Source organism: Heptranchias perlo, chromosome 17 (genome assembly GCF_035084215.1).
Source record: "Heptranchias perlo isolate sHepPer1 chromosome 17, sHepPer1.hap1, whole genome shotgun sequence".
In the NCBI taxonomy this organism is placed as follows: Eukaryota; Metazoa; Chordata; class Chondrichthyes; order Hexanchiformes; family Hexanchidae; genus Heptranchias; species Heptranchias perlo.
Genome location: NC_090341.1, coordinates 13534100 through 13561544, shown reverse-complemented (window position 1 = coordinate 13561544; position 27445 = coordinate 13534100). Strand labels below are relative to the sequence as shown.

General features: G+C 44.9%; 1 protein-coding gene and 1 pseudogene across 1 annotated transcript in view; one reads left to right on the top strand and one right to left on the bottom strand.

Annotated features, from left to right (window-relative positions):
- LOC137334066 (copine-9-like) overlaps window positions 1–27445 on the top strand; it is a 346820-nt gene that overhangs the window by 43911 nt on the left and 275464 nt on the right. Inside the window, exons 3-4 of the mRNA XM_067998520.1 lie at window positions 10839–10879; window positions 19700–19746. Of these exons, the coding sequence (XP_067854621.1) occupies window positions 10839–10879; window positions 19700–19746 (88 nt within the window). The remainder of the gene's footprint in view (window positions 1–10838; window positions 10880–19699; window positions 19747–27445) is intronic.
- On the bottom strand, window positions 19865–19942 carry LOC137334439 (U6atac minor spliceosomal RNA; annotated as a pseudogene).

The window sequence follows — 27445 nt, the reverse complement described above, 5'->3', positions numbered from 1 at the left end:
ACCAATCAGCTTGAAGCATCCTTGACAAGCCGTGCAGAGTCAGAACCAGGAAGTGAAAGCTACAACGGTAAATTCAATATCAAATCCGTTAGAGAAAGCTAAATAAAGAGAGGGTGGGAAATAGTGAATTAAAAGATAGAGATAAAAGAGACAGACAGAAAAAGTAAAAAAAAACATTTTTTTTAATTTTAAATTTTTCTTATGTAAATGTCCAATGACAATTAGAATTGGAAGTAATGAGACTCCGCGTTTTTAAAAGTTAATTCTCAGTGCCAGAGAGTTTGTTTGGCAGTCATTAAGACTTACCATGCTGTTAAAAGTTAGTTTAGACCTAAAAAATAACCCAGTGTAGCTTTCTCTGTGTAGATTAGTTTGTTTCCTGCTGAGCAGTACAGCAACTTCACACTGGTCCATTTGTTTCACCAGCGAGCTGTCCTTCCCGCGCAGCTTTCAAACCAGCAGGGAATCCTTTAAAGCAACTTCCAGATTTGCGCATTTGACTGCGCATGTGCGCCCGTTGGAAGTTGCTATTCCATTTGCCTTTAAATAACGGTGAGCGCTGTTCGGCTTTCTGATATTTTTTAGGTGAATTCCGGGCCAATATTTAAGTACAGCATAAAAGAGTTAAGCGTAAAATGTACCTCAGTGCTCAGTGTACTAAATGTAGTTGGTTTTCTACTGAATTTCCTCCAGAGACATTATCGCATTTATATTAGTGTTTAGTATTTTCTGTTCTTTTCTTATGTTTGAATTTCTGCATTAAAGGGCGTGTCTGATGCAATGTATGTGTCTGTAGTATTTCAATGTTGGCTTTGAGTTGAGCACCAAACATTTGTGGAACTGATGCAATCCACAGTGCAATGATATCGTCATTTCACTGGTCGTGCAAGGATGGCACTGTGTGATTGATTGCACCTGGAACTGCAAAAGTTACCTTTTAAACAATTAAGCTTTGAATATAAAAAAACCTGAAATCAGAATCTTTGTACCATTTTGCAGGTAGTTTGAGCTGCAATAGTTAGTGTCTGCTGTAGCATAGACTTTTCCCATTGGCCGAAATAACAGCGACTGAGTAGAATTTACAGTATGGACTTTATCAAGAACAGAGTTGGTAAACCCCCCTCCCATTGCGGACTACAAATTTGTATTAAAGGAATGTCGGAGAAAGATTTGCAATATCAACTGTATTAATCTGAAGTTTGTAGAAATCTTGAAACAAGTGTTTTTTAAATTTGATCTAGGGATGTGAGCAACACTGGCAAGGCTGCATTTGTTGCCCTGTCCTAATTGCCCTGAGAAGGTAGTGGTGGACTGCCTTGTTGAACTGCTGCAGTACTTGTGATGATGGTCCAGATTGATTGGCAATTATTTCTAGGCAAATCAGTTAGCTGTTTATTATTGGTAAATTGTATAGTAAATAATATTTTATCATAATTATTTGCATTGCATTGCTTTTATTCAGATATCAGGAGGTGTAAGATTGTGCTGTGAACTGCAGTGTAAAAGTATCCATTTTAAAAGACTGCTACCAGTAATCCTCTAATTCTCCACTATAAATTTACAGCTGTATTGCAAATAAAGATATCAGTGAGTCACATTGTGACTCAGTGTGTGAAGCTCTGTGACTCATTGGTGATTACACTTGGGAAAACCTGAGTGAGTTTACATCGAGTTACATCGAGTCACAGCATAGAAACAGGCCATTCGGCCCAACTGGTCTATGCTGACGTTTATGTTCCACACGAGCCTCCTCCCGCCGTACTTCATCTAACCCTATCAGCATACCCTTCTATTCCTTTCTCCCTCGTGTGCTTATCTAACAACCCCTTAAATGCATCTATGCTACTTGCCTCAACTACTCCTTGTGGTAGCGAGTTCCACATTCTTACCGCTCTTTGGGTAAAGAAGTTTCTCCTGAATTCCCCATTGAATTTATTAGCGACTATTTTAAGTTTATGACCTTTAGTTTTTGACTCCCCCACAAGTCGAAACATTTTCTCTCTATCTACCCTATTAAACCCTTTCATTATCTTAAAGACCTCTATCAGGTCACCCCTCAGCCTTCTCTTTTCTACAGAAAAGAGCTCCTTGTGGGTTGTGGGTTCATGTCCCATTCCAGAGACGTGGACATACAATCTAGGCTGACGCTTGAGGGACTGCTGCACTGTCAGAGGTACCGTCTTTCAGATGAGACATTAAACCAAGTCCTATCTGTCCTCTCTGGTGGATGTAAAAAATCGCATTGTACGATTTGAAGAAGAGCAGAGGAATTCTCCCAGTGTCCTGGCCAAGATTTATCCCCCAACCAACATATAAAACAGATGATCTGGCCATTTATTTCATTGCTGTTTGTGGGAGCTTTCTGTGTGCAAATTGGTTGCATGTTTCCTACATTACTACAGTGACTACACTTCAAAAGTGCTTCATTGGCTGAAAAGGGCTTTGGGACGTCCTGAGGTTGTGAAAGGTGCTATATAAGTGCAAGTCTTTCTTTCTTTCTTTACACAATGGGGCCAAAATTCTGTCCTGGATGAAGGGCAGATAGTGGGCGGAGAATAGATGGAATTTAAGGCAGATTCTGCCAGGATTCCACCCTGTTATTTCTGGGTAGCCGTTTTCTGGCAGGGATTGCTGTGGCCAGATCTTGCACTCGCCCCACTATGCCAAAGGAGGTGCCTGCAGGAGATCCTGGCAATTCCGCCCAGTAGTCTTTAAAAGACCTCAGTGGAGGCTGGTGTGAAAGGCCCCAAATGTTTAGTATCAGTTGTCTTTCTGAAGAGGCAGGATGGTTCCTTTCTCGACCAAAGACTTCTTGACTTCTTTCTCTTCAGCCCAGATGGGCCTAGGAGAGACTCAGGCAGTGCCACTGTAGGCTGCTCTCCTACCAAAATGAATTGGGCTGGCTGCCTCTGAAGTGCCCTTGCAGTCACTGGTGGCTTGGCCCAACCATGATGAAAGAAAGACTTGTACTTATATAGGGCCTTTCACAATCTTAGGACATCCCAAAGCGTTTTACAACCAATGAAGTACTTTTGAAGTATAGTCACTGTTGTAAAGTAGGAAATGTAGCAGCCAATTTGCGCACAGCAAGATCCCACAAACAGCAATGAGATGATGACCAGATAATCTGTTTTTTTAGCGATGTTGGTTGAGGGATAAATATTGGCCAGGACACCGGAGAGAACTCCCCTGCTCTTCTTCGAAATAGTGCCATGGGATCTTTTACATCCATCTGAGAGGGCAGACAGGGCCTCGGTTTAACATCTCATCCGAAGGACCATGAAAATGACCCTATTCCCATTATTTGGGACAAGTCAATGACTTCAGGCTAGGATGGATGGCGGCTTCATCCCATTGCACTTGTATCAGCGGAACGGCCCCAGTGGAATTTCCAGGCCTTCACATATAAGAACATACGCTTGTAGAGATCAACAGTAGAAGTCATTAAGTGGGCAAGAATACTTCCAAAAAGTTCCCTGTGTTCTGGGGCTAAAGTAGAATCGAATATTTGATGGAATGCAAAAGATTTTTGCACTGCCTCTGCCAGTCCAATTATTTTTAAATCAGCTTGTTCGCTTTCAAAAAAACTATTTGCCAGCACTTCTGACATACTTCCAAAACTTTGAAAAAGTTTGATTTTTCTGTGAAGTACTGCATGGGTGCAGTAAACAAAAATACAGTTCTTAATTTTCAAATACTTCCCCTGTAAGGTTGAAAAGCTTGAAATCTGTCTATAGACAAAATGTTCGCCTGACATTAAAACATTTCCCAGTTAGGGGTGCAAGAGCAGTCCACACTAGACAATTCTTATTCTTAAATATTTGTCTGAAAGTTAACCTCTCTAATGGTTTGTAGAACAAGTGCTGTCAGTGTCTTTAAATGACAGCTGTGCGTAGAATGGAGAGTAATTGTAGTGAGTCAGATTGTGAGAGGGCAGATCTGTGCTTCTGACTGCTCTTCCATTTAAAGGAAAACCCTTGCTTGTCTGCCTTTGCCTTGAAGTTTATTATCTCTATTAAAATGTCTTTGCAAGTAATCAAGGCATGATATTCCGGGCAAATAATAGAATTGTAGTCTCAAGCCTACTCATGGGGAGATCCCCCCCACCCCGCCATTAGACTGCAAGAAACATATTTAATCATTCCCCCTCTCCCAGATAAAACTCCATGTTCGAGAGGCTTTAATACTCACCACTACAGCGGTCTTGCCAGTCACAAAGCTGCTGACCCTACTGTGTAAGATGGAGAGAATGTTCAAAGAGCTTTTGAGATGAAATTATTGCAATGAAAATGCAGTGGCAATTACAGTAAGAGCAGAGCTCTTGCTTATTAAAATAAGAATGTATAAAATATCAGGGAAATTGACACATTATTCCAGTTATGATTGCTATTATTTCAGAATGTATCATCAAGAGATCATTAGCATCTAGTCACCTGGGGAAAGAGAAGTAAGTTAGAATTTCAAGCAGGAATTTTAAATAAAGAATGCAGAGGAACTTGAGAAAGAACAATAGTTTCTGCAAGAGAATTAAAAAGTCACAAAATGGATATGTGGCTGACTGCTACCAGATGTATAAGCATCACTTGACTGATGTACTGAGGGAAAGAGGCAGATAATGACATCCACTCCCATGTCCTGAGTTCCATTTGCATCTTGCTGTGTCCTAATTTTCAAAATAAAGATAACAGACTGTGTACTAGTGAGCATACATGGGTGATAGAGTGTGTTAGAGAGGTTGATAGTGAATGGTATGTGAGAGTAATAAAGAGTGCAAAATGGAGGTAATAGAAGGGGTTATAGAGAGTTGCAGGCGAAGTTTACTATAAAACAAGTCCTAACACAGTTAAGTTTGTTTTTTTTCTCAGAGATATTGGGGTCAACTTTAACTCGGGGGTGGGGGCGGGGTGCAGGGAGGGAGGGAAACCCCCACAGGGAGCTCAGGCGTGAGGCCTGGGCCATTTTAACTCCCTGGCATCATTTAAATATTCCAGCACTTTAGTCTGCCCAAAAATCGAGTCGGGAGCCCGAGGTCGCTGAGGACTCGAGGGAATTGTCCCCGGCATGGTTAATACTGGGTGAAGATCCTGGCACTGGGAGGGAGAGGCAAGGCCAGAGCTGGGGAGGCCCAAGGACTCCATATGGAGCCCAGGGCAGGACTCCTGCGCCTCCTGGCCCACAAGGTTTCCACATGAAAGTGAAGGTTTTTAATTTACCTTGGCCTCTCCTGTCCACTCCCTGGACTCCCACCCTGGTAGAGCTCTCGGGATTGGCCCCCGTGCGGACCTCCTGAATCTGTGAGTAAAAATCATTTTCCGGCGCCGATGAGGTAATCGGACCGCGACTTTTCCATGTAAAGTAGGCCCCCACCTATTCTGAGCTAAGTTATGATGGCGCGGGGTGGGTGGGTGGGGGTGAGGGGGGATGGGGGTGGGGTGGGGTGGGGATTGGGGAGAGGGGTGGAGTTGGGGCGGGAATGCAGCATGACACCCCTCCACCATCTTAACTCTCCCCCACCGCACAGTTCCCGCCAAGCGAGGGGGGGGGGGGTGCAGAGTTTAAAATTGTCCCCATCAGGTTGTGTCCTGGGATGCAGGAATATCGGTAAATACAGCAACCGATGGCTTGGGCTTGCTCATTGGCACAGTGTACTGAAACGCGATTTTCCAGCCTCCTTTTGCTCCTGGGCTGGGATTTCATGAGCTCTAAACATTTAAAACATGTAACATTAATTCATCTTGAGAAAACCAACATTCTCAGAGGCCTGTCTGCAGTTAGGCGCCTTTAACATGCCATTCTGCCTCTCTTTATCGTTACATAGAATTATGTAACAATTGCAACACAGGAACAGGCAGTTTGGCCCAACCTCCACATGTTGGTGTTTAGCCTCCACACAAGCAGTAGCCCCAATCCCTTGTGTCCACTCTGTTCCCATATCCCTTTATCCCCCTTTCCTCCAAACATCTATCTAACCATCTATCTTAAATGTTGACACGGAGGGGAATTTTAACACCCGCACGACAGGTGGGAGAGGGTCAGGGGGAGGGGGGGTTAAAATTGTAAAAATCTGAAACCCGACCCCAACCCACTGCGAACGCGCCTGCTTCCGGTTTGTCCGCGGCGGGTTTGGGAGCGGCCGAGTAACCCACTCTGGAGAGGTGGGTCAGTGATTATAATATGTTAATAAGAGTCCTTTGGCAGCGATTCGAAGTTAATGCCTCCTGCACGGGCTCGGGAAACTCGGCAGTAAAACAGAGGCGAGATTGAACGGCACTTCATTGAGATGGTTAAGGTCAGGTGTCCTGATATGAATAAAGGATCAGTGCTCACAGCTGCTTTCTCAGTTCCCTCTAGGAATTGGTTTGCTGAGAGTTCTTGTTGTGACAGAAGCACTTATACAGTTTGGAGGTGTTCACACAGAGAACATCAGGATGGGTGGTGCCATGGCTGCTTTAGATTGGACTTCAGGCAAGGAAGACAATCAGCATCAGCAGCAGCAAGGTCGTGCTGTGCAGGGAGCTGCAGGTGGCCAGCAGAGAGGGGAACAACAGGGGGGCTGAGTTTGCAGAAGGCACTACCCACTTAACAGGGTCTACAGACAGATGCTCAGCTTCCTTGACCTCTCGGAAGAACAGTGCTTCCGAAGGCTGAGGTTGTCACGTTAGGTGGTCACAGACATCTGCAGCCTCCTCGAAGGCTGCTGGACCTGGTGGGCTGTGAAAGTCACCACCGCCCTCAAATTTATTGCCTCTGGTCCCTTCCAGGGCACTACCGGAGACATACCGAAGGTCTCCCAGTTGGCTGCACATAAATACATACGGCAGGTGACTGATAGGTTGTTTGCCAGGGCTGGGAGGTATGTAAACTTCCCCTGTGATGACAATAACCAGAATGACCAGGCACCTGGGTTCATGTCTCTAGCTGGCCTCCCATATATGCTTTAATACTGCGGCTGTCCAACATCCCGGACCTGTTCATACCTGGAATGACCTGGCAGATGACACCTCTGAGGAATCCCAGCAATGAACCCAAAAGCGGTACAACGACAGCCATATGACAACCAGATGTGTCATCGAGCAAGCCATCGGCATGCTCAAGATGCGCTTTCAGGTGCCTGGACAGGTCTGGAGGCGCCTTTCAGTACTCGCCAGTGAGGGTCTCTAGGATAATTGCCGTGTGCTGCATTCTGCACAACATTGCGTAGCAGCGAGGACTAAAGGTGGAGGAGGAACCAGCCACTCAGTACTCTTCATCTGATGAGGATTCCAATGAGGAAGAGGAGGAAGATGAAGATGGGCTCCCAACGCCAGACCAGCCGCTCACATTGTTGCTTGGGATGCCAGGGGTGCCCTAATAGTTCGAAGGTTCAGTTGGTCACTCACACTGGACCAAAGTAACTATCACATCCCACGCACTCCCCTTTACTCTCCTTAATGCTCCTACGTGGTGCAACCCCTGTGGCTTCAGCAGAGGTAGAGACAGGCTGCTCAAATCCCTGCTCCGACTTCTGAGGTGTTCGTGGCCGATGACCTCTGGGTGTTGGAGCCCACGAGGGTCCCGCCGAAGACTGCTCCACCTGCAATTGTGCAGAGGCAGACTCGGCCATTGGGAGAGGAGGCAGCATGTCAGATACCGGTTGGGGGGTGCGGGGGTGGGCAACGGGTGAGACATGGGAGCGCTTTGATTGGAGTTCCCATTTCCATGTCCCCTTTTGCCATCATCCCTCTCCTGACCAGCGGCACATCATTCCTACCTCTCTTTGGGGGAGCAGCATGGGTCAGTGTAAGGCCATGGCTAAGGTATCTGTCTTCCTATTTAAGGCGGCAGAAATATTGGCATCCATAGTCTGCACGGCTGTGGTCAGGGCCTGCGGGGACTGATTAGTGTGCCACGATTGAAGTTCCACAGAGAAGGTCACTCTCTCCTCACTCTGGGGAAATTGTTCATTTCTACTTGACATCTCCCCACTTCCACTTGAGACCAAGGACTAACCATATTTGGAATGCTGCGCCCTATCATTCTGTGGCATTGTTCATTGAAATGCCAAAGTACTGTACCAGCAGCCTGCCTTTGTCAGTGACTGATGTTGGAGGAAAGTCCGTACAGATCAGCAATGCCCTCCAAAGGTGACTCTTGGTACCACCAACTGCGCTGATGACACTTTGCTTACTTTACAGAGTTGCTGCTGATGGTGCTTTTGCCATTGGAGGCAACCCTAAAGTAAATGGGGTGGTAGATGCTTGGGTGAGTTAATGTGCGCTAAATTGGACCTTCTAGCACCCGTTGTTTCGGTGCTATATGGCCTCTCTGACATCCAAGATGGCATCTTGGATGCGCACGCACGTTTCCAGCGTGACGTGTGCCAAACGCCATCTTGGTACAGGAGTTTGCGCAGGCGCAGATAACGAACGCTGGAATCATATAAAGTAGAGAGAAAATGGATTCAATCAGTGTGAAACGCTGATTTAAAATGATAGACACCATTTTGAGACTTAACGCTCAACTCAACGCACAGTCTTAACCCGACCATCTGAACGTGTCTTAGAGTGCCTGGAGGACCCCCCACCGGCGCTATTTAAAGGGACCATGCAGGATTTACAGGTTAGTGGCTGGATTATTGCCTCTGGCTGGCGAGACATTTGTAACTGTTTTTGGAGGTCTCCTAGACTTCAATACTAGGACGCAGGGACATAGCCTAACATTTAGAGCCAGGACGTGCAGGAGTGAAGTTAGGAAATGCTTCTACACGCAAAGGGTGGGAGACGTTTGGAATGCTTTTCTGCAGACGGCAGTTGATGCTAGCTCACTTGTGAATGTTAAATCGGAGATTGATAGATTTCTTTGAACCAAGGGTATTAAGGGATATGGGGCTAAGGCGGGTATATGGAGTTAGGTCACAGGTCCACCATGATCTCATTGAATGGTGGGACAGGCTCGAGGGGCTAAATGCCACTGCCACTTGCTGCCTCTTGATATACGCCACCTTCTGCAAGAAAACGAGACGTGTGCCTGGGTGATGTGCCTGTCATGGTTGAATAGCTGCCAGTATTGGCTTGAAACAGTGGTAATGTGTAAGGGTGAGAGGAAGCATCTGATTGGAAGAGTTGAGTACTGATGGAAAGAGTTTTTTGGTATGTGGGGGATGGGCGGTGTAGTGTGTGGTGCAGTTGGTAGGATGTTTCTTAGAAATCTCTTAAAGGTAGCTGGTACCTGTTATTTGATGAAAATAACAGTCTACTGTCTGCATGGAGTCTGAACTGAGATCAGATATCACACACATAAAATACAGATGCAGATCCCATCCCTATGTTTACACACTGATGAGTTATGTTAAAACATTGAATAAAGGTTAGAGGGCGTCTTGCCCCCCCCCCCCCCCCACTGCGGATATAGGATGTCCCTCCTTCTGTCTACCCCTTGCACCCAAAGTCTCTAGTGCATCAGCAGAGAACCTTGGTGCATGCACTCTTGCAGGCCTGTGGGATTTAGTAGTGCGCAACCTTTATTCAATGTTTTAACATAACTCATCAGTGTTTAAACATAGGGATGGGATCTGCATCTGTATTTTATGTGTGTGATATCTGATCTCAGTTCGGACTCCATGCAGATGAGAATGTCTAAGTGGCAAAGTGGAGAATGAGAATGTCTAAGTGGCAAAGTAGAGAATGAGAATGTCTTGAGGGGAAAGAATCGAGTTCATCACAGACAGTGGACTGTTATTTTCATCAAATAACAGGTACCAGCTACCTTTAAGAGATTTCTAAGAAACATCCTCCCTTTAAGAGATTGAGCTCCCTTTGGTGGCGGAAAGTGCGAATTGCATTGATTCCACGTGCAAGGCCTTGGGTCCAAACTTGCGTCCTGCCTGCGCAGAGTCCGTCAGGCGCGGGGTGGTAACGCATCGTGTTACCACCGCCCAAAACGGACCCTTATCGAATTTTTCCCCTTATGTCTTTTGAGGGTCACAGTGGGAGAAAAGAAGACTTCAAAATCCATATAAAAACCAATGGACTGGATGAAGACAGTCTGCTTCTTTCTCCTTAGAGCAGGGACGGTTAAGGGAAGATTTGTCAGAGATGTTCAAAATCATGAATGGTGTTGATAGAGTAATTAAGGAGAAACTGTTTCCAGTGGCAGAAGGAGCGGTAACCAGAGTACATAGATTTATAGTAATTGGAAAAGAACCAGAGGTGACATGAGGGAAAAAAAATTCACACAGCGAGTTGTAATGATCTGGAATGCATTGCCTGAAAGGTGCTGGAAGCAGATTCAATAGTAACTATCAAAAGGGAATTGGATAAATACTTGAAGTGGAAAAATTTGCAGGGCTGTGGGGAAAGAGCAGCGGAGTGGAACTAATTGGATAGCTCTTAGAGTCGGCAGAGGCACTATGAGCTGAATGGCCTCCTTCTGTGCTGTATCATTCTATGATTCTATGATTCTGTAGCCCCCTCCAGCATCAGATAAATGTTGCATGATTGGAGCACCAAATGAGCTGCTGCTGCTTAAGGTGGACCTTCTTACCAGGAACATGTGGAGAATGGAGAATGATGAATATTCAGGGGTTTTGTTTGATAATCTTTTGTGGATCAGAGAATATTTGGGAGATTAAATGGATGGGGTAGAATCTCCAGGAGGACAGATTGTACATGGTCTGTTCTACAAATGCTTTTTATGGGTCCAAATATCCTATCCTTATTCTCCGCTTTCTTATGCTATTTTGTGCACTGTTGCAGTAACTCACAAAAGAATTTTTTGGATGCCCTTTACTTAGAAAACAGTGGAATTAATAATAATATATTGGTTTAGTAATTATTCCTTTCTCCTTTCTACTTTGATAGGAACCTTCTTGATGTGGATACTTTCTCCAAGTCAGATCCTGGTAAGTGCAACAACTTATGTTGTCATACTAGTTTCAAAGGTTATGTGCAGCAACTTCCCAGACATTGGAGGGAAATTTAAACCCCCCCCACCCCCAGGATGGGTTAAATTCTTAAAAATGTGAAACCCGACCTCAACCCACTGCGAACGTGCCTACTTCCGGTTTAACCGGGGCGGGTTGGGGGGCGGACAAGTAACCTTCTCTCGAGAGGCAGGTTAGTAATTAGAATATGTTAATGAGGCTGCGTGCCTCAGAATTTAGCAGCCATTTGGATTTAATGGGTGCGGGGGTGCAGGCCCGGTGTCGCAGGACTCGGGAAACCCTCGGGAGGCTAGAACTGCTGCATCCAGCTGGTAAGTGCTTTTCCTGCACTATTTGTGGGCCAGGAGGATCAGGAGTGCTTCCCCCCAAGCTAACCTGCCACGATCAGCCTCCCTCCCCACGGTCGGCCTCCCTCATCGCCACCTCCAGTCCCCCTCCCCGCGACACAATGTTCCCCCACGATGCAATCCGATGCCCACCCGCAATCTTCCCTACCACGATCTCTTCCCCCCACCGTGCGATCTCTCCCTCCTCTCTTCTCCGGTCCCCAGTTGTGACCTTCTACCGCAGGCCTTCCCGCCCGACAGTCGGCCGGTCTCTCAATTTGGCTTGCTGCCCGGTGGGAAATGGAGAAAAAAAATTCAAATGAGGTCCTGCGGTTAAATTCGGCAGGACCTCCATGTTCCTCGTATTTCCAGGTTTTCCAGCTGCTAAAAGTTGCCCCGCCTCCCCGTAAATATCGGGGCCATTATTTCAGAAACATCAGCTGCAAATAACTCAGCTGTTCTATATTAATACATTTATTAATTACCTATTACATTTGATTGTGTTTGTGATGGTGGTGGTTGAGGGTTTGGTTGGAACGTTGATGCCAATTCCTGTTTGGCAAATAAGTTAAGATGGCACAGAAAACAGTACATAGCTGGGAATGTACCAGAAACATGGTAGCACTCAAGGACTGATGGTATTTCTGCAAGAGCAAACTTTGTGAGTCTTAAAGCTTGAGTGCGCCACAGCTTTGAACTCAATCATTGTGGTTTGCAATTTTTAAATCAATATTTATACAAATGTCATCTTTTTTCTATTGATTTTTCATATTCAAGATAATAGCTCCGTTTACACTCATAGAAAGAGACTCACACAGAATGATAGAGCGAGACAGAGGTTTCATAGTGTGTGGTATAGCCGCTAAATCATATGTTATACCATCCATGTACCATCCAAGTACTAACACTTACCTTAGAATAAGGCACCAACCTAGTGAAGTTATAACACAGGGCTACCTGCATGCTAAACACCAAAAGCAGCAGGCTAGTGAGGTAAGTGGTTCCACAACCAACGGTAGCCTTACCAAACCCAGTCAAGCGTTTTGGTGGATGATTAGGCAACTAACGGAAGTAGGAGGCTCATTGAGCATCCCATCCTTAACTGTGGCAGAGTCCAGCATGTGAATCAAAAATACCAAGTGGACAATCCTACTCGGTGTCCTCTTGAGATCCCTATCATCATGGATGCCAATGTCCAGCCAATTTAGTTCACTCCATGTGACACTAAGAAGTGGCTGAGTACATTGGACACAGTAAACGCTATCACAACATTCCAGATGTAGTGCGGAAGACCTGCACACCAAAACTAACCACACTGCTAGCCAAGCTATTCCAGTGCAGCTATGATGCTGGCATCTACTCGACAATGTGGAAAATTGCCCAGTATGTTCAATCGATAAAAAGCAGGACAAATGTAACCTGGCCAGTTCAACCTTCTCCCAATCATCAGTAAATTGATGGAAGAAGTCAAGAACAGTATCATCAAGCTACACCTGCTCATCAATAATCTGCTCGTTGATGCTCAGTTCGGATTCTGTCACAGCCTTGATCCAGAAATGGATGCAAGAGCTAAATAAAAGAGCAGATGCCATTAACATCAACGCAGCATTCAAGTGAGTAATGGCCCCACAGAGCCCTAGCAAAACTGAGGTCAATGGGAAAAGTCTCCAGTGGCTGGAGTAGTATCTGATACACAGGAAAATGGTTGTCAAAGGCCAATAATCACAGTCACTGTTTTATTTCTTCAGGGCCTGTCCTTGGCCCAACCATAGTCAGCCGTTCTATCAATGATTTTCCATCTGTCATAAGGCCAGGGGTGGGGCTGTTTGCTGCTGATTCTACAGTGTTCAGCTCCAGTCACAACTCCTTCAATAACAAGCCAGCCCATGCCTGCCTGCAGCAGAACTTGGAGAATATCCAGGCTTGGGTTGATGAATTACAGGTCACACTCACGCCATGTAAGTGACCATCTACAACAAAAAGAGACCCAACCACCTGCCAACACCTTCAACAGCATCAGCATTACTGAGTCCCCCACCGTTAACGCCCTGAGAGTCACCATTGACCAGAAGCTTAACTGGACCTGTCATATCAACAACGTGTCTACAAGAGAAGGGCAGAGATTGGGAATACTGTGACAAGTGGCTCCCCTCCTGACCCCTCAGTGTTTCTCCACCATCTACTAGGCTCAAGTCAGAAGTGTGATGAAATACTCACTAGTCACATTGTTGGGTGCAGCCGCAACTACACTCGAAACGCAACACCATTCAGGACAAAGTAGTCCGCACGAGCGGTGCCATTGCCACTGAACTCACTATCCATCCGGTCCACCACAGCCGCACTGTATCTGCAGTGTGCATTATCTACAGGATGTGTTACAGCAGCTCACTAAGGTTACTTAGACAGCACTCCTCAGCCTCATGATCTCTACATCCGAGAAGGACAAGAATAGCAATGTCATGGGAACACCATCACCTACTAGTTCCCCTCCAAGTCACACATCATCCTGAGTTGGATGTACATCACCATTTTTTCATTGTTGTTGGATTCAAATCCTGGAATTCTCTATTTAACAATAGTGTGGAGGCACCCTCACAAAGACTGCAATGGTTCAAGGAGAATGCCTGCCACCATCTTAGGGTAACTAAGAATGGGCAGTAAACACAGCCTTGCCAGCGTCGCCCATCTCCTGAGAACAAATAAAATAAATGCTGGATAAAACAGCCACTCTTTCGATTATCACAACACTATCCAAACTCACTTTGACAGCTAAATGTGATACTTTGAAGGGATGCACCTTCCACTATGCTAATGAGAGGAATATTTGCTCTTGTGTAGAATACGGAATTGGAGCATGGTGATGCTGCTATTAATTAAGGAGCTTGTTTGAGTTGAAGGAGACAGAAGATTTATAGACACCAAGGTTTAACATAAGAACATAAGAAATCGGAGCGGGAAGAGGCCACATGGCCCCTCAAGCCTGTTCTGCCATTCAATAAGATCATGGCTGATCTTCGACCTTAACCCCACTTTCCTGCCCTATTCCATATTCCTTGATTCTCTTAATGTCCAAAAATATAAGAACATAACATCTCATTAGAAGAAGAACTGAGTGCAGAGAATTGAAAAACCAGTCCGCGAACTCATTTAAAATTGGGAGTTGATGCTTACAGTGAATCCTCAAGTGAAATGAGCGACAGCAAGCATTTCCAATTCAGACATTGACTAACAGTTCTTTGCTTGAAAATCTAAAGGTCAAAGGCTTATAATTGAGAATTTTTGTGTGGATTCTTATTCTTATTCAGATTTGTGTTGCTTCCCCAAACTCTTTATATTTTCATGAATATTGCATAGATTTCATAACTTGATATCAATGCAAATCATTGATGTTTATAAGTAGTTCATTGGCAGCAAAATCCCCGTGCAGTTTAAGTTTGTGTAGCATAAAACATGTATCCAAGCCATTCTCCTTCATACAATGGAAGCCTTTCCTTTATGGGTTCTTGTGCAAGTTCCAGAACAAAACTGTGAGGTGGGTTTGTGCCAAAAAAGGAGAAATGATTGCAGGGAGGGAAGGAGGGCTCCAGCTTACACTGTACAGTCACTGAGCAAACTGGAGGGGGCGCCAGATTCAAGGCAGGCACATCCCTTTGCCAAAACACGTCACAAAGTTCCAGATCAAGCAGATGACATGTAAGCCTGGTACATGGCATTGAACTTGGCCATCCAGAACATCAAAGTGGTTGGCATGATGCAAGCTGTAATGCATCAATATGGGCACCACTGAAGCGGTTGTCTATAATACAGCTGCCGAAAGACGTTACCTGGAGGCTGGATACGAGAGCCCACGCTCGTACATCCAAGGTTCGATACCTACCATTACTGGGTTGCAGAAAGACAAGCAGCCACTGCTGATGCTATGCTTCTCCAGTTGGTGGAAGCACCATGGAATAGGCTATGGTCTATGTTTATGCTGTGGTCAGGAGATTGGTGGCAATGTACTCACACATTTTATGGTAAACTCATCATGCCACTTGTGAGGGCTTCCTGGTACATGATGTTGAGGACTCAAACCTTCATTTGTCATTTTGGGGAAGGGAATAGTAAACTGGATCTCCTTAGGGGTTGAGATGGGTCCAAGTTGTCATGTCTGGTGATGGGGTATTGGATCCAAGTTAATCCCCTGTGGCAGACCTGTCTGACCCAGCAGGTCTGCAGTACTTCAGAGCACTGTTGATAATTGACAAGCTAGCATGACTCATTAATGGAACCAGAAGGGATAAACCTGTCACTCACGGTTGGGATTCAGCCCCAGAAATTGCGGCAAACCAGTACCCTAACGAGTAGGGTTGTTGTGGGTGGGCAAAGCAGCACAAAGCTTATCAGTGCCCTACACTGGTCAGCTACATGGTTTTAACTGGTTAAACTCCAGCAGCATCCTTGTTTTTGGAGGTTTCTAAGTCTTGGCTCTCAGCAATCTAAGCCTGAGCTGTTTGAATGTGAGTAAGTGGACGTGTCCTTGTGGAAGAATGTGTGTAGTCCATATTGGGCAAACAGAAGCTCTTCCTGTCTGGATTTCTCAGTAGCTTGGTTTGCAGACTTTTAAGCATGGTGATGGGTGATGGATTTCCACCTGCACACATTACAGGAGGATTCATTGGACAGCTATCAGGGGAAAGAATGTTGACTTGATTTTCCCCTCCCAAGCCAAATGATGTTGATGCCATTTGTACCCTCCATTCTGCTGCCCTGACAAAGATCAACTAATAGTTTAGCGATCGAACATATTATCTTCTGGTCTGTTTGGCTTAGTACCACACCAAATAGCACTTTTAAAATTTATTTCTGATCTCGGCTTTTTCTTCTGTCTAGAAACAAGAAACATTTTCCCAAGGTTTTTATCCAGGTTCCCAAAATGTAGAAGCTAAGTGCTTGATCAGATAACCATCAGGCAATAGGCGTACATTGAGATTCAACAAACTCTCAAGAGTGTTTGAACTTCTATTCATCACACTGACTTCAGCAGTGTACCTGATGCACAGAATGCTTGTTTTTTTAGTAAATAATAAAGTCCAGTAGAAACTGGGGAGTCCTCATATAAATGATTTCTCCCAAAAGATATTGGATATGAGGGCAAGAAAAAGAAGTTAATTCTGGGTCAATTGACACCTGATCAATACCTGACAACAAAGAAGGCTGAAGATTTTAATATATCTGTTTAATTTGCATGGGAGTTAAGAGGATATAGACATCTTGGGTAAGTGGGGAAAAAGATGTGCCGTGATTGAAGTAGTAACATGTGGACTCTGAAAGAAGTGGGCTTGATGGATTGAATGCTCTGTTCTTACTGCAAGCTTTCTCAAGTTCTGTGCCAGAGAATTTTCAAGTTCACGCTACCAGCCTCGCCAACCAGTAGCACGAACTCTAGAAAATTACCCCTACATTTCCATTGGCAGTGCAGCTGTCTTTTGCTGACAGAATCAACCGACTGCCAACTCTTTGGGACACTTTTAAAACAGCACTGAGTAGCTTGTCTTTAATATTGTGTGTGAGCTGTAATAGGGTGGCCTCCCTCCCCACCACTGATATGCGCTGTGGGTTTTTGCAGGCCTTAAAGACAGGATCCTGGATTTTCCGTTGCCAACCACCCATTGTAGCTTTAATTGGGTGCCTCATAGCAGAAAACTGGCAGGAGTTCTGTCCTCCTAGAAGTCCACCCAATTTTTCGCCATGTCATTATTTCCAGGGGGCAGGGGGAGTGAGCAGTAGCTGGAAGTGACTGTCTCAAATATGAATATATGCATGTGTAACAGGAACGTACTGCACACCATTTTCTGACGTTTAGGCGCAAGGGACATGAAGTCTGAAGGATGCCCATTTCAAATGGGCATCAGGGCTGTGGCAGAGGCTGATGTGAAATGTCCAGTTAAGTAACTTTTGTTAATTTTGTTTACCCTTTGTCTCAGTTGTTCCTTACCCTCCCTCCTCTCCCACACCATTACTTGCACCAGTGAGTTTCCCAATAGGAATTCCCCTAGCTGAAGTGTTTGGAAGAAGAAGAGGGCCTTTGGAGTGATGCCAGGCAGGTCAGTATGCACAAGAGATGCTCTGTGCCCATCCACCGGGACTCTCGACTACATTTGCAAACTCAGGCAGCTGGACCTTACTTTGACAGAAAATTAGTGCTGGCAGAGGCTTCTCTTCCCAAGGGAAACTGAGCCAGCAGACTTAATGACATCATTAAAATATGTGAATGCCTGACTAACTGTAATGTTGGACAGTTCCTTGGAAGTGTCCCAATCACAGTATGACATGCTTTCAGTGGCACTGCATGAAAGAAGGTATGCTAGGGTGAACAAGAGCCAACTTAGCCTGATTCACCACACCTGCCAAGATGTCAGCAATCATATCTGCAGGCCCTGGTGCATCCACGTGGCAGTGACCATGGAGATCCATCTACACATGGTCTGAATTAGCAGAGAGCTAGATGTGGAGTTTTGTGTCATTTGCTGCAAGGGTACATGTAGCTGTCATGGAGCATAGCACTGGCAGATTCAGTGGAAGTAACAGTCAGCATTACTCTGAAACTTGGCATGCTACAATGCTTTCAGATCTTTCCCAGGAATAGAATTTAAGATTTCAGGAAAACCCTCTCCAGCTCACTTGTGCACACACACACTTGCACATTTCCTTTTCATTAATTTAGCTTGTTCATATCAATGCATGGCTTCTTACTTGGGAGATTTATCTTTTCCAATTAAGGGTTGGAATCATCGGCACAGATAAAACTAGTGTGCTAGCACATTCCTTTTTTACTCTTGTCCTTACAAAAATAAAAACCAGTAGGCGTTGGTAGCAATCCAAATCTCAATGAGTTGAAAATTATGATTGAAGCTCCACAATTGTTGCAAGGCTAATTTCGTTCCAAAATTCATATAAGAGCTAAACGCACTGGCCTGTTACAAAGCGTTCTCCAAGTGTCGCTGTTGGGAAGAGATTAAAGTCTTCTAAACAGAGTCATTTTCAGGTAAGCACAATTTGTGCAGTCACACCATCAACATTCTCAGCTCCTATAAGTCAAGAAGCTAAACTAGAAAAGCATGGAGTGGATTCCGTTGTCAAGACCTCAATACCTACTTAAAGAAGGAGCTTCAGTCAGATTTAGGTGCCTCCCCCACAGTATAGGGATAACTTATACACACGCTTGGCTGTGAGCATTGCCCACTGGAAAGGTATATGGAAAATTCAGATGCGTTCTGCACAGGTTTTTCCAAACATTCGGAATCTGTTGCAGCATGCACCATATTTCTGTTTCTGGCAGGCAAGGCACCCAGCCCAAAGCATGGTCAGAAAATTACCCCTTATATGAAGTATCTCATTACCAGGCTGTTGGTGTTGCCTTTCTTGATACAACTGCTAAACAGCGTTCAAAAGATCCGCCCACTTCAACTGAGTGCATCAACCCATCAATCTTTCTTCATCTCCTCATTGGAAAAGCACACAAACTCAATTTAGTCACATCTGCTCCACAGGATTCGGTATTTGCCAAATGGTGAAAGGGAACACACATCTGCATGCCTATTGATATCAGAAGTTGCTTTGTTAATAATTCTGTTTGAATCAGCAGGTGTGACATATAACATTACAATGCGAACATGATATCAGGCACAATCAGTAATCTGGAGTCAGAGCAACAGGCTGGTTCATGCATTTGGAGAAGATTGCTCAGATAAGGTGGAAGGAAACTGTGGAGAGTTGTAAAAACAATAATGAGGATCTTGAAGTTAATACACTGGGCACTGTGAACCAGTGGAACTTGGCAAGGATAGCAGTGATGAGTATGCAGGACTTTGTGCAGGAGAGAACTTGAAGTGCAGAATTCTGGATTAACTGAAATTTGTGAAGGATGGAGGAGGGTAGGCTGTTCAGAGCATTCGAGAAATCAATCCTTAAAGAGAGCACCTCTCAATCTGTCAGGTCGGTCTTTTGGAAGAAAGCTGCATCATAACCTGACTGCATCAGATAAGCAATATTTTCTTCTTTTTGGCTGGTCTCTTTTGAGGATATTATATGCTTCACTTCAGCCAAGTGCACTCCGAGAACCCCATGCTCCTTCCGTTGGCAGGCTTTCAGCAACTGTGTGGTCTGACATAGTTATTTAACTCAGTGGACTCAGACATCCATCTAGTTATTTCTTCCTCAGAAAATATCCGTCCCTGGACATTTACACAACCATTAAATGAAGGTAGTTGCTGTATTTTGTGCTGGTTAGAGGCATCAAATTAGTCCTGTTGAGAATAAAGCCAAAATACTGAGTAGCCACTCCATTCATACATAACATGTGCCTCCCTCCTCCTGTTGTCTAAAACCTTCCAGAGTTGGAAAATCATTCGCTTAGATTTAAGCCTTCCCTCCACAATAATCTTAAACTCTTTTTCTTTCTCTTTTGCAGTTGTTGTGCTCTTTATTCAAGGGATTGGCAGCAAAGAATGGCGGGAGGTGAGTGATAGTGTTTTTATATTTTATCTTGCACGTTAGATTATATTGATTTATCGAAAGATAAAAATAATATGGGGCAGAATTCTCTGAGGCCCTGCACCTGGGATCATCTCCTGAAAAGAAAACATGGTTAGATGCCACTAAGTAGGTGGCAATGCCTTAACCATTTGTGTGTTGTAAGGCCACAAGGGCCTCTGGTGGCTTTCTGGTGATGCAGGGCTTCATAAAATTCTACTCTTGAGATGATTATTGGCAAAAAAAAAGAGAACTGAGTTCTCTGATTACTGGCATAGAATAATAGTTCTCCAATGCAATATAGCACTGATTGGCTAAAGTTAAATTATCTTTTATACGTTCATGGGATGTGGGCGTCGCTGGCAATTATTTATTGCCCATCCCTAATTGCCCTTGAGAAGGTGGTGGTGAGCCGCCTTCTCGAACCCCTGCAGTCCGTGTGGTGAAGGTTCTCCCACAGTGCTGTTAGGTAGGGAGTTCCAGGATTTTGACCCAGCATCGATGAAGGAACGGTGATATATTTCCAAGTCGGGACGGTGTGTGACTTGGAGGGGAACGTGCAGGTGATGTTGTTCCCATGTGCCCGCTGCCCTTGTCCTTCTGGGGGTAGAGGTTGCAGGTTTGGGAGGTGCTGTCAAAGAAGCCTTGGCGAGTTGCTGCAGTGCATCCTATGGATGGTACACACTGCAGCCATGGTGCGCCGGTGGTGAAGGGAGTGAATGTTTAGGGTGGTGAATGGGGTGCCAATCAAGCGGGCTGCTTTGTCCTGGATGGTGTCGAGCTTCTTGAGTGTTGGTGGAGCTGCACTTATCCAGGCAAGTGAAGTGTATTCCATCACATTCCTGACTTGTGCCTTGTAGATGGTGGAAAGGCTTTGGTGAGTCGGGAGGTGAGTCACTTACTGCAGAATACCCAGCCTCTGACCTGCTCTTGTAGCCACAGTATTTATGAAGTTAAATGGAGTTAAATCCATCGGGTAAAATGGTAGGCAGACTCCTTGTTTCTTGCCTTGCCTTTATTTCATTGTTACAATGCGATAAGTAGGATACAGTCAAGCCTAGGCATGAACTCTTTAGACAGTACCCCTTACGCAGCCCAAAGCGTGGTTCCTTTATGCTACCTTTTCCTCGTACTCTGGACACGCCTACCAAAACATATTCAGCACACATAGATAGATTTGTCTCTGTCTGCCATTCTAACACCATTTAAAGACAACTGGATTTGGAACAGCCATTTCCTTACAAAGATTTTGTGTCTTTCTTCACCTCAATTAGGTGTGAATTTTCTCCCATCAAAGCTTGATCTTGCAGAGATCACTGTGTTCTGTTTAGAGTGATGTGTGATTTCCCTGTATTTGGCTGATCTTTGTTTCGTAGACTGACTGTCCTCCGTTTGTCGTTCACCAATTCAAAGCTAATTACCTTAATATTTTTCCTGGGCTTTGAGTAATACCCAATTTGCATCTGTACAATAGGAAGTCAATTGCTAGCAGGGACATGTCTTGACTTGTCTTTAGTTGGGTGTCTGTTCCACTCTATCAGTCTTCACACTGTTTCTCCCTCTAATCCATGTCTCAACATTGGCTATGGAAGGTGTTAGACAAATTGAAATGGAAGAATGCCGTATGCACCCAATTTTCCTCCACTTATCCCCATAGTTTCTTGCATGGCGAGCTTCTGCTTCGGACATAGAGGATGAGTGGAGGAGTTGAGCACTTCTCCAAATAGAAGGGGTGAAGTTACAGTTGGGTGAATCACTCGAAGCTGCCCCTAATGTTTCGGTCCAGAGACCACCAATGACTGGGCAGGTCACCTGCTATCTTGAAGCGGTGAACAGGCATGGCAGGGAGGGAAGAAAATATACAGAGGGGAGAAAAGAGAATTCAGTATCTACTACCACACAACATAAAGCCAAGGCTGGGAAATTAGTGTCACGCTAGGAATGGGCGTGAAGTGGGCAGCATGCCTGCAACGAGTGCCCGAGGGAAGGCCCGAAACTTGCTGCAAATTGGGCGTTGTGCCTCATCTACGTAACACCCATGAGCTGCCGTCGCCAATCGGGCATCCTGATGCAGCTCATTGGTCAGGGCCTTCTCAAAATCGGCCTGCTTGGACGCTGAACTGGCCCACAGGTAGGTCCTGGGAGGGGGGAGATGCTAACAGGAGCGGGCGGCGAGGGCGGGCAGGCAGCAGCTCGCAGTATTACTGTGTAGGGAGTTCCAATTTTTTTTATGTAGCTTAATGTGGAGCACTCCTGCTCCTCCTGGCTTCACATTAAGCTACATAAAAAAATGAAAACTCTCTTGTTCTTTGGTGGCCTCCCGTGGTCCCTTTAAGGACTGCTGGTTAGGTCACTGTAGACCTGGAAAAACTGAATGGAGCATGCGCGTTTTTTGCTGAAATTGGCATCAGGGTCCTGAAACTGGCATTTACACTCCTGATTAACATATTCAAGGGGGCCAGTGCCTGTCTTAGGCTGGTTCCCTGGGCACTTGGATGTTGGCAGCTGGTGCACTTCCCGGAGGATTGGGCGTGGAAGATCCCGCCTGGAAATTGATCCCCCCAACTCCTACTTTTCGTTCAGAAATCGGGCGTGACAGATACCAATTTCTCCTCCTATATTCATGTATCTTTTAAAGGAGAAGTCAACTCTATAAGTAGGTTCCATCGCTGATAGGTACTGAACCACGGAGTGGCTGCATCATTAATAGGCACATACATAGGAATAGGAATAGGCTGTACAAACCCTGGAGCCTGTTCCACCATTTAATCAGATCATGGCTGTAGATCTGTACCTGAACTCCATTTACCCGTCTTTACTCCATATCCCTTGATATCCTTACCTAACAAAAATCTATAAACCTCAGTCTTGAAATTTTCAATTGACCCAGCTTTCCCAGCCATTTTTTTTCAAAAAATATACTTTATTCATAAAATTTTCAGCAATACATACAATACAGTTGTCATATCACATTCCAAATGTGCACAATACAGATTTTACAATTTGCAGGTTACATCAAGTACAGTTCAATGAACACATTGGACATAAATTGCAGTTCATGACACTCGAGGGTGTCTCATTGCAATACACTCAATACACATTTTTGATAACAGGTACGTTACAGATTCTTTCCAGGTTCATTACAGATTCATTACAGTTACATTACATCAGTTAGAATTTTACATTCTGCCTGAGGAGGTTTTTTCCTGATTGCAGCCCCTCAGTATACAATGGCGGGAAGTCTCTAAATGGTTGCCTTTCCCCACAGAGCCTTTGCGGCGGCTGCACCCATCCTCAGTGCATCCCTCAGCACGTAGTCCTGGACCTTGGAATGTGCCAGTCTGCAACACTCGGTCGAGGACAGCTCCTTGTACTGGAAGACCAGCAAGTTTCGGGCAGACCAAAGGGCGTCTTTCACCGAGTTGATGGTCTTCCAGCCGCAGCTGATGTCCGTCTCAGTGTGCGTCCCAGGGAACAGCCCGTAGAGCACAGAATCCTGTGTTACGGAACTGCTCGGGACGAACCTGGACAGATACCACTGCATCTCTCTCCAGACCTTCTTTGCAAACGCACATTCCAGAAGGAGATGGGTGACGGTCTCGTCTCCACCGCAGCCTCCTCGGGGACAGCGCGCGGTGGCGCTGAGAGTCCGGGAGTACATGAAGGATCTGACGGGAAGGGCTCTTCTCACCACCAGCCAAGCTAGGTCTTGGTGCTTGTTTGAAAGCTCTGGCGATGAGGCGTTCTGCCAAATGACATTGACAGTCTGCTCGGGGAACCAACCGACAGGATCCACCATCTCCTTTTCCCGCAGGGTCTCGAGGACGTTACGTGCGGACCACTTGCTGATCGCCTTGTGGTCAAAGGTGTTTTTCTGCACAAACTTTTCCACAAAGGACAGGTGGGGCGGAACGGTCCAACTGGACGGAGCGTTCCGTGGCAGCGTGGCCAGGCCCATCCTTCTCAACACCGGGGACAGGTAGAACCTCAGCACGTAGTGACACTTTGTGTTTGTGTACCGAGGGTCTATGCACAGCTTGATGCAGCCGCACACAAAGGTGGCCATCAGGATGAGGGGTCAATTTGACCCAGCTTTCCCAGCCTTTTTGGGGAAGAGAATTCCAGATTTCCATGACCCTTTGTGTGGAAAAAGCGCTTCCTCATTTCACCCCTTAACTTAAAAGACTATGGTGGGGGGAGGGAAATTGGAATGCCAACACTGGAAACCAACTGGACTGGGAAAAAGAGGGACCAAGGAAACAGTGATGCAATGAGGACTTGCTGGGCCTATTCTGTTAGGGAAAGAAAAAGTTTCATACAAAAGATTATTACTGCTGTGAACTGTGGTTAATCCCCATCTCTGGGCGTGGGAAGGTACCTATGATAATTGAAGAAGGGATTGAAAGTTAAAACTAATTTATTGGTAGGTGGCTAATTAGCTGAGCTGCCTGTGGGTTGTCTGTGTGTGCATGATTATCTGAAATCCAATTAAGAGTTTAGGAAATATCAGCAGAGCATCCCAGTAAAAAATTTGTTTGGCAGCAGCTCTATGGAGAATTTGTAGATTGTGTGACATAATTTCCACATTGCATCATAGAAAGGGAAAACTGCTTTCTGTGGCTTCATGTTCCCAGATAATTAAAGGTGCAGTTATACTGCCATTTTTGTCTTGATACAAAGCACTTTGGAGTGTGTATTAACACATTAGTGGTAGGAAAGAAGAAGGAAAGATCTTGCATTTATACTCCACCTTTCTCAACCTCAGGTGCCCAAAGCACTTCACAGCCAATCAAGTACTTATGAAGTGTTGTAATGTAGGGAAACACAGCAACCAATTTGCGCATAGCAAGGTCCCACAAACAACAATGAAATAAATGACCAGATAGTTTGTTTTAGTGATGTTGGTTGAGGGATAAATATTGGAGAGGACACAGGGAGAACTCCCCTGCTCTTCTTCAAAATAGTACCATGGGATCTTTTACGGTCAGTCTGAGGGGGAAGGTGGGGGCAGTTTAATGTCGACCTCACCATCACCTCTCTCAACCTCTCCACTGCCACTGTGTTGTCAGACTGCTTGTCCAATCCTGGATGAGCTGCAATTTCTTCCAATAAATCATTGGGAAGACCAAAGCTATGTCTTCAGCCCCCACCACAAACTCTGTTCCCTCGCCACCGATTCCATCCTCCTCCTTGGCTGATTATGCTCCTGTGAAGCGCCTTGGGATGTTTACCTACGTTAAAGATGCTATATAAATGCAAGTTGTTATAGTCCTCGTCATCTCACACTTCCAATCCACCCTATAACTCCTGCCCAATGTGAACCCATATTTTAGAAGTGCCTGAGCATTCCAGTGGACTCTCTGGGCACTTCTAAACTTATTTTTCAATGTTACTACAAGGTGTAATACTGCAGCTTGATCTCTTCCAAAATTAAAAGTTAGTTGCCTAAAAAACAGAGCTCTGAATATCCATTCTGTATTATACATAGAGCTCGTTGTTGCTAAATTCAATGCCGTTCACAGCTAGTAATGTAACTCGGGTCTCCAACTGAGCACTGCACTCTGCAGATATTGGTCTGAGACCAGTGGCTGCAGTTTAATACAGAGAAACTTTTCAATAAAGCTGAGACAGTACAACCGTATCTGTAACACAGTGATACACGGCACTCCCGTATCTGTAACACAGTGATACACGGCACTTTGCCACCCACACCAACTCAGTCTCGATAACACAGTCAGGCACTCTGGAAAAAGGATGGGATTTGTGGAGTAGAATTACTGTCAGTTATGTTATTGTATGAATGCTTAATACACTCATATCAAGCTCCTCTCGCCACTATTTTAACAGAGGCATTAACATCTCTGTTAAAATAATATGGTTATGGGCATGTCAAATATTTGTAGGATAACATCACTGACAATAATTTGTACCTTTTATATTTTTCAAGTCCAGAATATGTTTTAAAAAAACGCCAGAAAAGTCACCGTCCCTTGTTGCTTTCATAAAGCATGTTTAAGGATATGTCAGCTTGACATTTTGGAAAATATATTAAAAAGGATACTCTGGGCTGCAATTTCATGCCTAGTTAAACAGTGCTGAACTGGTGAAGTTAAGTAATCAGGAAAATCCCCTGTGTGTTTAGTTCCTTGTTTTATTGTAATAGGTTTATTTTGTAAGCTGTGGCACGAGGATCTCACATCTTCAGTGAGCCTCACCATTGAGTTTGTCTGGTTCTGAATTATCTTCTTGAAGGTGGATGTTTGATGAGGAGCCAAAGTCTAATAATTGTTTCAGTGCCATTGATTTAGAGGGGGATGGGTTCACTCGGCCAATAAAGAGAAATAAAAGAATAATATATTCTGCACACGTCAGAGCTGGACTTTCTTGATTAATTCGTGTGTACACTTTTAAATATTTAAGTCTTTAGCAAACAATTCTATTTGATTTCTCTGGGGAAAGTCTACATTCAAATAGTGACCTTTTCTGCAACTTTTTAATACTGGTATCACAGCAGTGCCACGAGGATAGGCAGTGTGATGTTGGCAGAGGGAAGGGATCTGATCTCTCTTTGCACAGGGTGAAAGATCGTTTTCTGCCCCTCACACAGGATATTGGGTGTAAAGTCCCACATAAGAGGTTAGTGTGCAAAATTAAAGCACATGGGATTGGGGGTAATATACTGGCATGGATTGAAAATTGGTTAACAGACAGGAAACAAAGAGTAAGAATAAATGGGTCTTTTTCAGAGTGGCAGGCGGTGACTAGTGGGGTACCGCAGGGGTCAGTGCTTGGGCCCCAGCTATTCACAATATATCTCAATGATTTGGATGAGGGAACCAAATGTAATATTTCCAAGTTTGCTGATGACACAAAACTAGGTAGGATTGTGAGTTGTGAGGAGGATGCAAAGAGGCTTCAAGGCGATTAGACAAGTTGAATGAGTGGGCAAATACTTCGCAGATGCAGTATAATGTGGATAAATGTGAAGTTATCCACTTTGGAAGGAAAAACAGAAAGGCAGAGCATTATTTAAATGGAGATGGATTGGGAAATGTTGATGTACAAAGGGACCTGGGTGTCTTTGTACACCAGTCACTGAAAGCAAACATGCAGGTGCAGCAAGCAGTTAGGAAGGCAAATGGTATGTTGGCCTTCATTGCAAGAGGATTTGAGTACAGGAGTAAGCAGTTATACAGGGCCTTGGTGAGACCACATCTGGAGTATTGAGTGCAGTTTTGGCCTCCTTACCTTAGAAAGGATATACTTGCCATAGAGGGAGTGCAGCGAAGGTTCACCTGACTGATTCCTGGGATGGCAGGACTGTTGTATGAGGAGAGATTGGGTTGACAAGGCCTGTATTCACTAGAGTTTAGAAGAATTAGAGAGGATCTCATTGAAACACATAAAATTCTGACAGGGCTAGACAGACTGGATGCAGGGAGGATGTTTCCCTGGCTGGGGGGGGTCTAGAACGAAGGGCCACAGTCTCAGGATACGGGGTAGGACATTTAGGACTGAGGTGAGGAGAAATTTCTTCGCTCAAAGGGTGGTGAACCTGTGGAATTCTCTACCACTGAAGGCTGTGAAGGCCAAGTCACTGAATATATTTAAGAAGGAGATGGATAGATTTCTAGACACAGAAGGCATCAAGGGGTATGGGGAGAGAGCGGGAATATGGTATTGA